The 15,135-nt window shown below is 32.5% G+C and overlaps 1 protein-coding gene across 7 annotated transcripts in view; it reads left to right on the forward strand.

The window, feature by feature from the left end:
* The window catches only part of LOC130893603 (AF4/FMR2 family member lilli), a 513,028-nt gene that overhangs the window by 408,780 nt on the left and 89,113 nt on the right, over window positions 1–15,135 (forward strand). For all 7 annotated transcript variants that reach the window (XM_057799827.1, XM_057799826.1, XM_057799829.1 and 4 more), the window contains 2 exons: window positions 11,803–11,886; window positions 14,858–14,947. In XM_057799827.1, coding sequence (XP_057655810.1) covers window positions 11,803–11,886; window positions 14,858–14,947 — 174 coding nt within the window. The remainder of the gene's footprint in view (window positions 1–11,802; window positions 11,887–14,857; window positions 14,948–15,135) is intronic.

Below are 15,135 nucleotides of genomic sequence, written 5' to 3' on the forward strand. Positions count from 1 at the left end.
AATGTGTTGTTCGGGATTGTAGGCGGAAATAAAATTGGGCGATTTTTTTAATGGAGAAAGATATTTTAAGAAACGAATTGCCACTTATTTTAGAAAACATACCTTTAGCCATTCGTTGTAACTTGTTCTTACAGCATAATGGTTACTCGGCACATTATTCCATATCTTTTCGGCATTTTTTAGATCAAAGGTCGTGGACATTTATTTATTTGGCCATCCAGATCTCCAGACCTCCAGATTTTTATTTGTAGTGCCGAATAAAAGATCTCGTTTAATAGAACCACGAAAAGAGATGATAGTATTGAAATAATACTACAGGCAATACAAAGTATTTTAATGGTAGAAATTGAAACTGTTGCCCTATCCTTTCAAAGAAAGTCAAGTTTATAAAAATCAGCTAAGCAAAACTGGACTTACAGGCATTTTGTTCTTGTCAAGGTTCCTACTCTCCCCCACTTCTTATTTGAAGAGATAGACTAAACCTTGTAAAATGAAAATGAGTAGAATTTTGCGCACGTGGATTGAGTGCACAGGCACATTTAGAAAATATTTCGTGCATCTAGCGCACACTACCTGGGTCGAATCCGAAAAATCGTTCGACGAGCGCACAAGAAAATTTGATCTCTCGTGAAGTGAGTCCTAGAGATGGGCAAACATAAACACCTTGGAATAATTATTATTATTAAGATTCTCTAAAATGAGTAAATGTTCAAAAATATGTAAAATATTGAACAAAAAAATTATTTTTTCTAAGAATGAGTAAATTTTTGGTAGGTTAGATTAGATTAGGTTAGGTTATGTTAGGTTAGGTTAGGAGACTATGACTCTAATCACATTGATGAGAAAGTATTAACTCTTTGTTACTCTGTTGTTAACTCTTTTATAATTTTTCTTCTTTTATTTACGGTTATAAACATCTCAAGCTAAATACATGAATTGCCGTGCTTTATATAATCTGTGCGCTCGAACCACCGTGCGCTCGAACCACCGTGCGCTCGACTAACGTGCGCTCCATGCACGCATTCAAATATTTTGTTATAAACTAAAAGTACAATTACCTGAATCCATTAGTGCGTGTTCTGTTTTTACATAAATGCATAATGGTTGATACAGTCACTAAAGAAGTGAAGGTCATGTTCGCAAAATTAATTTTTTTTAATTTATTGTTTTGTACGCAAATCTTTCTACTTCCTGTAACAGGAAGTGTTAACCAGTATTGTTGTTTCGATATTGACATTAAGAGATAATTTATTAATAAAATTAAAATTAAATAAATCTTTAATGAAAAGGAAACATGTTCAAGAAATTGTGAATATAAATTAAAATAGATAAAAAGCTGTAGGCTATGTTTTCGATGAAAAACCAGTAAAACTATGTGGTTAGTATTGAATTGGATATTGGTAATGATAGAATGTAAACTATATGGTGCTGTAGGAACCTGCACGTACACCAGAATAAAGGGTGGCTGAACGATTTGTAAGCAAAAACCTGTAAATCTGCAGAAGCGATTGAAGATTAGGATATTAGTCAATAAATACTCAATATTTGAATCCCGATTAGATGGATTTTTTATATGTTCCATTAGAAAATATTCAGTAAACTTTTACTCGATTACTTTAATTGTTTTTTCGAGTGAAAACTAATGTTTAATTAACACTAATGATACCAAATGTATATGTGAATGTAAACTAATCTAGATTTCTGTAAAAATTTCACGCAGGACATCACATGGCAGAACTATCACCGTAGCGAAAGTGTCAACCTCTGAAAAGTAATTAAAGTCAATCAAACCGCCCTCGTAGCATTTCACGAAATTTGTTTCAATAAATTTTAATATCTCTTCTGATATAATTATCCTAATAATTCAATTAGTTTCCACATTAATTATATTATGAAAGAGGACTGAAAATTGCAAATTGAAAAGGTTATTTTCAGTTGTTTTTTTTTTGAGTTTTAATGTTATATCTCCAGACATTTCCTATGTGTGAAAATAGGACTGATTAAACAAAAGAATTATCTATTTATAAAGATTGGATAGTTAATTATGGTATTAGGTAGTGGCGGTTGATCTTGAGCTTCTTGTTCTTTGGTTTGACGGGTTTTACTTCGATTACCCAATAATCTGAATTGGAAGATTTCGATCCCCAAGAGTTTTATGAAAGTGATTAAGGCATTAGTAGGTTAGAAACATAACAATAACAATTTAAAAGTCGATCACTGCGATGCTAGTCTTCGTTGATCGTTTAAGGAGTAGTCTCACTCAGAGTAGAATCTAGTTCAGCTTTACATTGGTTTGGCTAATGCCTTTAAGAAAAAAGTAGTGTATTACATAACGAATACCAACTGTTTCTATGTTTACAAATTCCCTGAAAACTGTCACTATTGATGCCTACCAAACAAATACTAATCTTAAAACTTGAAACATATGCTACTCAGATTGTATGCTTTCTAATAAAGTGGTCTTTTCAAGCAACTACCGCTATCTCAGTCAGGCCAGTTACTTCTGGGACTATCTTCGTACAAGAGAAATGTACTATTTGAAACTGGAAGCAAGTTATTACTCACTCAAACCGCTAACACTCTTAAAAGTGTATGAAAAGATAATTTTGCAAGCTTAATTGGCACTTTTAGTAAGATAAAACTTGTTAATGCGATTTTCAAGAGCCACGTTTCGAAGCCAGCTTATGTCAACACATGTCTAAGTATATGAGACGTACTAGTTTAAATCCGTAGATTAAATGTAACTGACTCTATAGAAATATTTTCCTACGACAAATTTTTACCTAAGAAAGTAGCTTATTTCATACATGTACTAAAAAATAACGAAACATACCAACCACTCATCTAAGGTTTTTTCTCAATTATAAAAATGAAAAATGCACCCAGCAAGTAGTGGGTATAAACAAAATAGTAAGAGTGCCAAAGATAGTGGCAGAGTTTTTAAATTCCGAATCCCGAACAATATACTGGTCATACCTTTAGGCGTTCTTCTGCAACAATTTTGGTAGATGCAGGAGCAGATCTTGCTGCAGGAGGATAGAAATCCTCTACCGTGGCTGAGCAGTACATAGATGACTACTGCAACTAATAGATTAATGACTGTTAATAAAATAATGAATGCCATTAGCAACACATGCACATTAAACAGAGAAGTTGCAAATAGAAACATTGAACATAATGTTGAACAAAATGCTGAACAACATACTGACACTCCACAACCCAAAAACAATGAAAGTTTGTGTAATTCGTCTATACAGCACCAAGAGGCAATAAACGCATATGTTAGGGACACCACCAATAATGCAACATTACAAAATCCACTGCAATTTAGTAATTGTTATAACAACTTTACTTATAACTTTTATAACGTCTCAGAAACTAAGTAATACAGAATCATTAATAATTATTTAGTTCTTTAAGTATCTAATATAGTTACAAAAAATTTATTGTTCTATTGGTTCTTTTTCTGTACTAATACACAATGTTTTGATTACAACTCGTATATGTATCAACAATTTTCGTATTAAGGGACTTCAGTTGTCAACATTTTATTCCTATTTGCGTTATCATTGTATGAGCTGTGTCAAAGTCAGTAACAATACGTAATATTATGTAGATTTGCTACCGTTACAAATGTATACATACATTTCTATAAACAATCACATTTAAACAGATCAAGTTTCTAGCAATACGTTTATTTTCTTCTTTGCACGTATTCAATACCAAATAACAGAGGAGTTCATTAACTTTAATTTAATTGCATGTCTATTAGTCACGTAATCAAAGAAAGTTATGATGGTTGTTTTTATGATTATCATTATAATTAAAATGTTGCGTAAAATAAGTTATTACATTACTTACAATTTGTAAATATATGTATTATATTTTGAAAAAAAAAATAATGCGCTAGATAAAGATTGAAATGTTGTGTGATAGCTATCAGGAATGACAATTACGTAGTTATAAAATTAAGGCGCTTGACATGAGGCAATACAACGTGCAATGCAATGCAAGTCGCAATATTACTTGATCAAAAGCATGCGCAGATAAAGTTCAGCTGATTTTTTCATGCAAGATCTCGCACTTGCAACATTATAGACCCTCTTGACATGATGCAATACAATGTGCAAGAAATTGCATGCAAATACTCGCAAGAACGAAATATTGCATAGATTAATATTGCACGTCGCTTGATATTAAGGACGTTTGACATGATGCAATAAAACGTGCAGTGCAATGCAAGACGCAATATTTTTTTACATCTTTCTTGTTAATTTTACTTAGCTTTGGTATTTTTAAATTGGTTTAAACTGGTCACAAAATATTACATAAAATTTAACGTTAGGAATTTGTTTAATTTACTTATGGAAGTTTTGTTAGGGGCAGCCATTAAGCAGTGATAAGAGACTTGTCAAAAGACGTCCAATATTAATCTATGGAATATTTTGACTTTGGAAAAAATTGCATGCAATTTCTTGCACGTTGTCTTACACCATATCAAGCTACCTTTAAGCTTAATGTGTACTCTGTACTCTGTAGTCATGGAATATATACTCATGTAAAAAAATATCGAACATTTTGAATAATCACCTTGAGAGAAATCTATCTACAGTTTCCAAGGGTTTAGGAATATATCAAGAGATTGAAATGCCCTGCCATGACCGCAAAAGGAGTAGGAATATCAATTGAAGAAAGCTCTTTGTTACAAATTTCTACTGGAAATCTCATAGTCAAAAAACAATTGAATGAAGTGGTGCTAAAGCCAAGTCGTCCTGCTAAAGTTTTGCACAAGTTCACTTGAAAAATATCGCCATTCATTACAAATGTAACAATTCTACATGTTACAATTACAATTACAATTACAATTACAATATAGATCGAAACTAGTATATTACATAACGAGTTTGGAAAGTGATACATTTAGCACTAGTTACTGCTTTGTACGAGCCGCGTAGCGGCAAGTGCTGAAACATAACGAGTGTGAAATACACTTTCCAACAAGTTGTGTACACTATTTTTCCTAGGACCACGTGAAAATTCTTCAAAAAATTTAAATAAGAGTCAATTAAACAATATCACACATGTGTTGAAAACTATTTCAATACATTTGTTGAAAAGTATATAAACACGTGTGCAGAAAAGTTAAAAAATCCCACAAAATATCTTTTTATTTTGTAATAATAGAGATGACAAGAACGAAAAGAATGATTATTAAATATTTTATAATTAAAGAATAGAAAAAGAATCAATAGAACAATAAATTTTTAACTCACCTGTAAAATCAAGACAGTCATGAAGAATATTTTCCTTCACTATGGAGAATAAATTTTCATGCAACTAGTTTGTACATTACCCAATAAGAGTAATAACACTTAATTTTAACGTTTAAATTGCAGACACTAGTATGTATTTGAACACAAATCATAACAAACTTTCAATTTTTATTATTTTTATTGTAAACACTAATATAACCTCAAAGAATAAATCATGTTGTCCACTTCTTCAGTCTTTTTAAATTTGGCCTTTTGCCTTTCGGCATCCAGCCTGATTGAAAATGGTAATACTTCCCAAATAATAAATTTTTCCTATTTGTAGAGATTATGTACTCATCTTAATTATGTTGATTAAATACTTTTATAACTGTTAGAACGAAAACCTAAGATTCTATTTATAAACAAATGATGATAAACACTTTTCGATATAAACTAATTCTCAGTAATAAATTAGCTGCAAATTCTATAGCAAAACCGTTTCAATTTTGTCGAATTATCACTGCAACCTTTTTAGGACTCGTTGAAAATCACTTTCAAGATATATATGCTACGATTCGTTACTGTAATCAATCGCAGTGAATTACATACACCTGCTGGCCTGCATTAAAAGCCAACTTTTTCTCTCGTTTTTTCGCTTCGCGCAAGTTAATCAAATAGCTTTGGAAAATGAGTTATTGGAAATGATGATTGAATAGTCGGAAAAACGTCAGATAGATGCAAAATAGTGGAAATAACAAAAAGTCATTTAGTTGATTATCTGCTGTAACTATTCACATTCGAAGCTACTAGCTTGTTATCAATAATTTACAAAATTTTAGAAATGATGCTTTTTTTAAAATTAATTTACACTGATTTTTCTAATGCAGATTTATGTTCTCAATTTATGTTGTATAAAATTTTCAAAGTCTATGATAAAAATTAATGGAAGAAAATAAAATCATGTGATTATCGACACTCGCTTCAATACATTGTCAATGAAAGTAAATAAATATTCAAAATACTCACTTCCATCATCTTGGCAACATCTTAATCTTGGATATAAATATCTTTTAACATTATTTATGGCATATTCGATCGCACTCGTTAATCATTCTTCTTAATAAGGTTTACTTTTGTACACAATACTCTTCACAGTTACTGCCTAACATTGTACTGGTTATGTCGTAGTGGGAAATTAGAAACATCATTCTAAAATAAAGCTAAATAATTATGGTTTCTAAAATATTTGTCCAAATATTAACTCTTTCAAAGAATTGCCACTTTTCTTTCATCTAATATGGATTTTCAATTGACATCAGGGGGGCCAAGGGCTTATGACTAAGGGTAGTTGGAAAAATATTAACGCCTGGTATTGTCGAGAGCATGAAGCGTTACACTTTGGAAGTCTTTGCCTCGACGATTGTAATAAGAACGGTTCTAATATTAATATCAATGTATAAAACTTCACAAGCCCTCGACAGCATAATAACTAAATTAAACTTTTAAACGCAGTAATAATTATTTATTAAAAAAAAATAATATTTAATTAAGACATAACCTGCGGGGATTTTTTGCAAAACTTTATCATTAAAATTATTTAGATTTTTATTTATTATAGCTCTGTGTACACTCATCATGGCGATCTTCTGCCATGGTGCTTCTTAGCCCTGTTTTTAATTTTCTGAGGCTGAAGGATCGCTATCCTGTACAGGTCGTGCATGGTAAAGCGATAAAAATTTTTAATGCCTTCTCCGTTTCGGGAAAGATGGAATTTGTTTCTTCGAGGTCATCAACAACTGTTAGATTTGTTAGATTAAACTTATCGTGCCACAATTGCTGCCAAAGCTCGATTTCATTCTTTATGTTCGGTAAATCATAAAACTGAGCAATAGGTTCACAAGTTTGTTTCAGATTTTCAGTTGTCATCTTTTGCATCTGTGCCGGGTGTAACTTAGATAATGCGAATGATGGCGTGTTTTATTCAGCAAAAAGTACTTCTAGCGAGGTGATAATTGATCCAAGTATGGTATTAATAAAGACCTCTTCCAGTATTCTGAAGGGCTTTCTGCTGGATTATTGCTTTTATGACGTTGTTACCCTGTAAAACGCGGCATTGATGTAATGTCCTCCTCCAGTCCGACTTTCTCTGCAACAGCTGCAGCTTCTTTTATAATTTCGTCTGTCAATTTTCTCAAATTTTCAGAGTGGACACAAAAAAAATAACGTGAATGCTGGTGAACGGCTTTCGTAGAAAGAAATGCAATGTTCACACACACCATACCTACCTACATATTTTTACACTGTTTAATGGCCTTCCGTTTTTGCAAATCTGATATAGTCGCGGTGAAAATAACGGTGATTTTAGAAACGGATGTCAAAATCTGTATGTTATTCTGAATATTTCAATACTTTCTACAATATACATTAAACCTTAATTTTTTAATAAGTAAGAAAGTCAATTGCTCGCACGACCTTAGGACTTTGGTCGCTTTGCTTTGCTAGCGCATTTGATCTGAGAGGGGGGGGGGCAACTGCACTCTGCCCACCCTTGGCGACGCCCTTGATTGACATCATAGATCTTTACCTAAAATGATGGTATATATATCTTAATCTTCATCATAAGTCACTCTATCAATTGGTGGAAACTGCTTGAAAATCCTTTAAATAGTTTTTGAGTTAATCACGAATATACCGAACTGCAGAAGCAGCATAGATGTTTGTCTTATAATATCTACAGATTTCCAAAAAAAAACACACAAAAAAACCTTGATATATTTTTTTCCGAAATTTTGCTCATAAAACACTCTATCTATTGGTGAAAACTGCGTGAAAAGCCTTCAAGTAGTTGTTGAGTTAATCACGAATATACCGAACCGCAGAAGCAGCATAGGCCTCTACAAATTTACACAGAACCTTGACACATTATATATCTAAATCTTTCTCATGAGTCACTTTATCCATTGGTGAAAACTGCGTGAAAATCCTTTGTGTAGTTTTTGTGTTAATCACGAATATACCGAACAGAAGCAGTATATGTCTTCACTGATTTACATAAAACCTTGACAAATATCTGAATATCTGAATCTATGCATTTTACTTTTAATATATGTGGTATCCATGTACTTTTCGTCAAACTTACGCATCACATCTGCTTTGACATAATCACTCAGTATATCGGCAGCTGTTATCTAATCCAAATATTCTCGAAACTGCTTATCCACTTTACTAATTGTCTCTTGGGATGTACGCGACAAACCCTAAAATTTTTCTTGAAATAGTCAAACTATTTCCTGTTGTGTTTAGGTTTTATCTTCGTAACCATACTTTGTTTAACTTTATATGCGTTAGTTGTTATTTCATGGATATTCGTTGATCTAACTATTTTTCTAAATTCAAACGGACTCAGCATCACTGTATTATTTAAATACTTTTATCAAGTCTTCACGTATTTTTTGATTTAGATTACCGCTCTGATAGTATACTATGTTCTTTCTAGAAGAAGCTATAGAAGACCAAATCTAATTACTATTTTGAAAACACCTACTAATACTAACTAACAATGTTTAACACTGTGTGTGATCTCCAGATGGATTACTCTAATATGAATAAATTGTGAATAAACAGATGGTCATACAACTGCGAAAGCTCTGTTCGGTAATGTGATGAAGCTACGGTGGAGTTGATATTTGGCTGCAGAAAATAAGCCCTAGACTCGATCAGTAATCGAAAAGAAAGTCAACTATGCCAATTTTCGTGATTGTCTGGAGCCGCAAGATAAAATCGTATTAGCTATAACAACAGTACAAGGAAAGATAGTGAGAGAATTGGAGAAAGCTGAATGTAGAAGAAAGTTATGAACCTTGATCCCCGTATAATCGTTGATAATCATATGTAACCACTTCTGTATTACAATATCTAAACAACGACGTGAAACTATCATATGTTATTTGGCTTATGAAATATTTATATATTTATAAATATGGATAATAACTTATATAATGTTTCCATTTCCTTCGGCTTTTACACACTGTTTTTAAGTCACAGATAAAATGCATATTTTACTGTGCCAAAGTAACGGAATTATTGTTATGTTTTGTAGTTGATTAAAATCAGACAGAAAAATCATAAAAAAATTATCACTTCATATTAATATTACTCCCGGTATAATTTGCTTACTCAAGATTCTTCGCCCGTTTCTGTTACGTCTCAGTCTGAAAAGAAAAATAGAATAGAGAGACAGAAATAGTAATGGGTAATAACACTGGCCGACAAGATTTTCGAAACACCCGTCCTATAATAGAAAAAATATTTACTAAGCCCTAACACGTACCACTTTTGAATAGCTTAATTATCGCTGTTTACATTAGCAGGTAGGTACTTTAATAGGGGTGATTGATATCTGCAAATTTTATGGCCAAAAATATACCTGAACTGTATTATTCAGAATAATAAACATAAAAATAACATTAAAAATTTGTATTCTGTTGAGTTTCATAGTAAGGGGTTCTTCAATTGGCAAATGATTGTGCATTTTTTTGCATTGTAAAATATCGAACCCTTAACAAATTCTGAACGTGCGGTTGGTAGGTGCAATCACACAATCACAAACAATTTTGGCGGAATATTTGACGTTATTTAATAGTAATGGATGAAATTTTTGTGCGCTTTCACGTCAATAGATGAAAATGCCAAGGTTTCTCAGTCATGACAGGGTATAACAAGCATTGGCGATTATTACGCCTAGTGGGTCGATTTTATGAGTATTTTAAAGACGACCACGGCAAAAGTTCTTTTGCAGAATAATGGATTGAGAATTCATCCCTCATCCACCCCTTTCATCAGATATTCCTCCAAATGACTGTTATTTGTTGCCAAATTTGGCTTGACGAAAAGTGGTTTTACAAATGCATATTTTTCGCAACTCGTCAAATCTTATTTTTAAGGGAAAAGAAATAAGAAAATTCAACGAGAAATTAAAAAAAAAGGCGACTTTGGACCATAGAAATAGTTTTTTTGCGGGATAATAAATGGGTGTACACAAGGGCAGTTTGCATGAAAAAAACCCATGACTTAAGCTGATAATAATTGATCTCTGCTTTTATCCCTATATTAATATTATTTGGTTCTAAATTGGAAGGAATAACTTGACGAAAAGCGATTTGATCAACGTGTTTTGCTCAAATCGACATCGACATCGATATTTTCTATGACAAAAAAGGTTAAACAAAGTTCCAAAAATTATGACATATTTATTGATCTGCTTGCTTTTAAGAAATGTTTCGCGTTTTTCAGATAAAAATTACGATTTTAAAAACATGTAGTATGACAATTAAATGTTTTTATTTCAGAAACATATCCAACAACATCAAAATATTTCTTTACTTAATTTAATTATTTCGATACCATTTAATCTAACTTGCTGCTGGCCAAATCTCTTTTTTAAGAAAGGGTTGAATTAATAAAACATTGATTCACTTCATATCTTCATTAAAATTTTATTTTAGTCTTTACTGAAGGCGTTTGGCTCTGATGGAAAAAATATCCAATTTACCTCTCTGTATTGAATTAGCTAAACTTAATACGGAAGTCCGGGAAAACGAGTAATTTTAGGGTTAGTTTTCGTATTCAAGTCATTATGCAAAAACCGATCATTAATCATCCTTAGCTTTCATATAATCTACAATCTCTATTTGATATTAAACGACCGTTAGGTGTTTAATTTGATTTGAAAGCGAACAATACGCGTCTTGGTTTTTATCAGTCTTGAAGAAGCCAAAATTTGAACATTAACGTAATTAATTCGTGAATCTATTGATGAACGAAAAACAAAATATACTTTCGAATCTTTTACCACATATATGAAAAAGATGGACGAATATTTTTGCTCTTGCACTGAAATACTTTCGTTGCTTGTCCCTTAAATGTAAATCCAAGTGGGCATCACGGGGGGGCGCCCGCCTCAGCCGCCATCTTGAAAAACATGTTTTATGGAATATATATCACGAACAAAAGGAGTGGGATTGATGGCTCAGCTGTAAACACAGGGTCCTCCAGTTTTGCAGCAAGAAAGGGGACACAATAGATCCTTTCGGTCGCAGCGTATACGAGACCCCAAATCTATATATACATACATACATACATACATACCAAATACAAGGAAAATATTTAATATTTTGATGACATTTTCAGGGATGTTCTGGACGTGTTGGATTTGTGAGAAACTCTATAATCGAATTTTTCTGTTCTCATTTCAAATACCTATGCTGAATATACCTTGTCATGTGCAATATTCTCAACATTTTTCTAGTAATAAGCATTTACAAGCATTAATCCAGTAATCAATTTCTGGAGGAAAATTATTCATTTATAGTTTCTAACCATACCACCAAATTTTTAAAGCAATCGTCAGAATATAGAATTACGTATGAAATTTTAATGAAAACTTTTTGGTTACCAATATTGTGAATTTATTCAACCTTGTTATTTGAATGATTTATTTTCCGTTCTTTTGTATTAATCATTTATTGAAACATTATATATTTTGTTACAGAAATCTCAAGGATCTACAAATGGACCAAGAGAAACCTTACCATCTGCTACACCAGCTCCTCATGACGTGGATAATATACTTAAAGTGAGTTTGTGGAATTCAGAAAAACTAAAAAATAAATTTGCCTCATAAATAGAAATTTTTATCAAGAAATCTCCAATCAAATCAATATAAACTGATTTGAAAAATTTGTATTTAAGCTATATCTGATAAAAAATAAAATGTGGGTATCTTACTTTTTTTTTAAATTATTGAAAGCAACATATGTGTGAACTCAAAGTTTGGTTTTTCATTATCAATTTATTTAAAAATTATCGTTTTCCCGGGTATATGCTTTCTTCTCCATTTTAGTGACTTTTGTTTACTATATCTGCAATCTACAAATCACATCGAATCCGTTTACCGATTTTGTCATCGCTTCAGAAGGATGACCCATGCGGAAATCATCTACAATGTTTTCTCGGACATATTGGAAAACCCCTAAACCACTTATAAACACGTGCAAGTCATTAACATTCACTGCCATAACTTTCAATAAATTATACTAGAGCTATAGGTTTTCCTAGTTTCTCATGAAATTTCAACAATTCGTTGCTTCACCTTCACAATTTTTCAGCGACAATAAAACAACTGTAAATGAGGACTACGGCAAAAATGATTTATCTAAATTATTCAACTACGATTTTTAATGAAATTTAAGGAATTTGATACATCCTGTATAATCTGGTTACGTTTTACCGATAAAAATTATTTTAAACATTAATATCCTTCTTCACTTTAAATTCCTTTTTGTAGTACAAACGTGTATTGAAAAAGTCGTTTGCTAGTTTCTGTTTTTTTGTGTGGGAGCATGAAAGGTCAACAAAATTACCATTTTAAATGACCGATAAATCGTGCAGTGTTAGAAACAACAAATGTTGCAATAGAGTGATAAAATTTTTGTTTGAGTCGTTTAGGGATTAAAAAGATATTATTTTCGTCGTAAAATAGGGCAGTATTTCGAAATGTCCGATCAAATTTTTTTATGTATTTTTGTGATAATATCATAGAGATAAGCATTGGTATTCATAATCAAGAATTAGACGTCCGCAAATTGTGTACTGGTATACGATGTATACCAAAAGTACCTGGCCTGACCTAGGGATGACGGTAGTTGCTTCAAAAAGACCACTGTATTAGTTTGAAGACGCCATTTTTTTAGTATTTGTTTGGCAGCCATCAATAGTGAAGTTTTCAGTGAAATTATATATGTACATGGAAAAAAAATTGGTCATCATTATGTGATACAGTACTTTTATTTGGAAGGTCTTAGCCCAACCAATATACAAACTGAACTAGATTCTACTCTGGATGAGACTGCTCCTTCGTTATCAATAGTACCAGCATCGTAGTGGTCGACCAAATGAGGTGACGACTCCAGAAATGTAAGAAAATCCATAAAGCGGTACTGGATGATCGTCGACTGCTCACAATGGAACAAAAACAGCGTCGTGAAGATGTTTCCATAGGGTGTTTAGCAATGTTTTATATAAATAAAGCCAAATTTTGGCACCGTTTCATAACCTTGGATGAAACGTGTGTCTATCACTCCACACCCGAAACAAAAGAACAAGAACGAAGAAATCAAGCAAAAACGGCTGCATTTGGCTAAGAAGAAAGTGTTGTTTCATCAAGACAATGCAACAGCTCACCATTCGTTATTGCAATGGCCAAAATTAATGAATTAAAGCTTAAATTGCTACCTCATGCACCTTATTCGCCAAAATTAGCCCCCTCGGATTATTTTCTGTTCCCAGACATGAAAATATGGCTCGGTGGTTAAAGATTTTCCAACAACGAAGAGGTGATTTCGGCAGTTAATGGCTATTTTGAAGAGCTTGTTACATCGCTGAGAAAAGACGAACAAAAATCAGTGGGATATATGCTACTCTACCTGTTACTTTACATCAACTTTTTTGTCAAGTCGACTATAATTTATTATCAAATGACGAGTACCTATTATATTTAGCTACTGATTCCCACTTATTGCAATATATAAGATGTAATTGTCGTAACGTTACGGCAACATATGAATAAAAAAGATATTTGATAATTCGCATTTTCCCTGCAACTACATGTTGGAGTATAAATTACGGTGACCTACTTCGTGTGCTAAGCAAAGAAGCCCTCATAAATATCTCTCTTCTTGATTTATTTTTATCCTCCCGTATTACTTCCCAGGATGTCCTCTCGAACAACTCGGAGAGGAGAGCAGTTGAACAATATGGAGAGTGGAGTTTCCTTCTCACTTTTGCATGTTGGACATTGACTATCATGCTTAATTCTCATCGTCTTGATGTACTCTGCAGTATGTCAGTGAACCGATGATCAGCCCCAGTTTATTTCTTTCGAATTTATTAAGATAGTCCCCCAGTACTTCGGATGACTCTCTGAAGAGGGTTTTAGTATGTCGCATGTCGGGAGTTTTCAATCACCGTTTAAAAAACTTTCCTAACTCTTTCGTCCATTAGACTTTTGATTGTATTGAATATGACAACTTTAAAATATGAAACGTGTCATATCATTGAATCATACATTCGTCTAAACTGTTTCTTTAGATTTCAATCTTGTTTCATTTGAACTTTGTAAATATGAGTTGAATTTATGCTTTTGTCGATTTAAAGGGTTGTAATCCCCTTCGCTGATAGTTCTAATCTGCGTTATTAGTTCAATTCATCTTAAGTTTCTTAACAATTGGCGAATTTTAATCACTGCTTCGACTTATATTTGTACCGTGACCACGTTATTTTTATTATCAATTAGCATACTGACGTCACATCGCCACGCATGCTACCGTTTCATGAGGATCCAAGCATATGGGGAGCTGCGATGGTACATAATTTATACTCTTAGGCACCCCTCGCGCACTGATTATTTGGTGGTTGCATTTTTTAGAAATAAAAGTTTTCTATCTACAAATAGTAATGATACACATTTGTATACAAATTTGTAGCATCGTAACGTTAATCCTGTCTGAATAACCATATAGTAACTGTATCAATAATTTTGTTTTTAGGAAATGATCGTACCAACGACGCCTCTACCGGCAATGGCAGCAACTCCGAGAATAGAACTGGATACTAAATACGCCTATAAACTCACAAGGGTAAGAATAAACTCATCGTTAAATGAATTCCATTGACTGGCAGACGTAAAATTAAATGAACTGAAAAAAATACAAAATTTGTACAGAATGATCTATAATTATCTGTTGATGTCTTTTAAATGGATTTATCAGTTTTAATCGTATTTCAAGTTTCTTATAACTCGTTTCTCTATAGTTCTAACAAATGC

Source organism: Diorhabda carinulata, chromosome 5 (genome assembly GCF_026250575.1).
Source record: "Diorhabda carinulata isolate Delta chromosome 5, icDioCari1.1, whole genome shotgun sequence".
Taxonomy (NCBI): Eukaryota; Metazoa; Arthropoda; class Insecta; order Coleoptera; family Chrysomelidae; genus Diorhabda; species Diorhabda carinulata.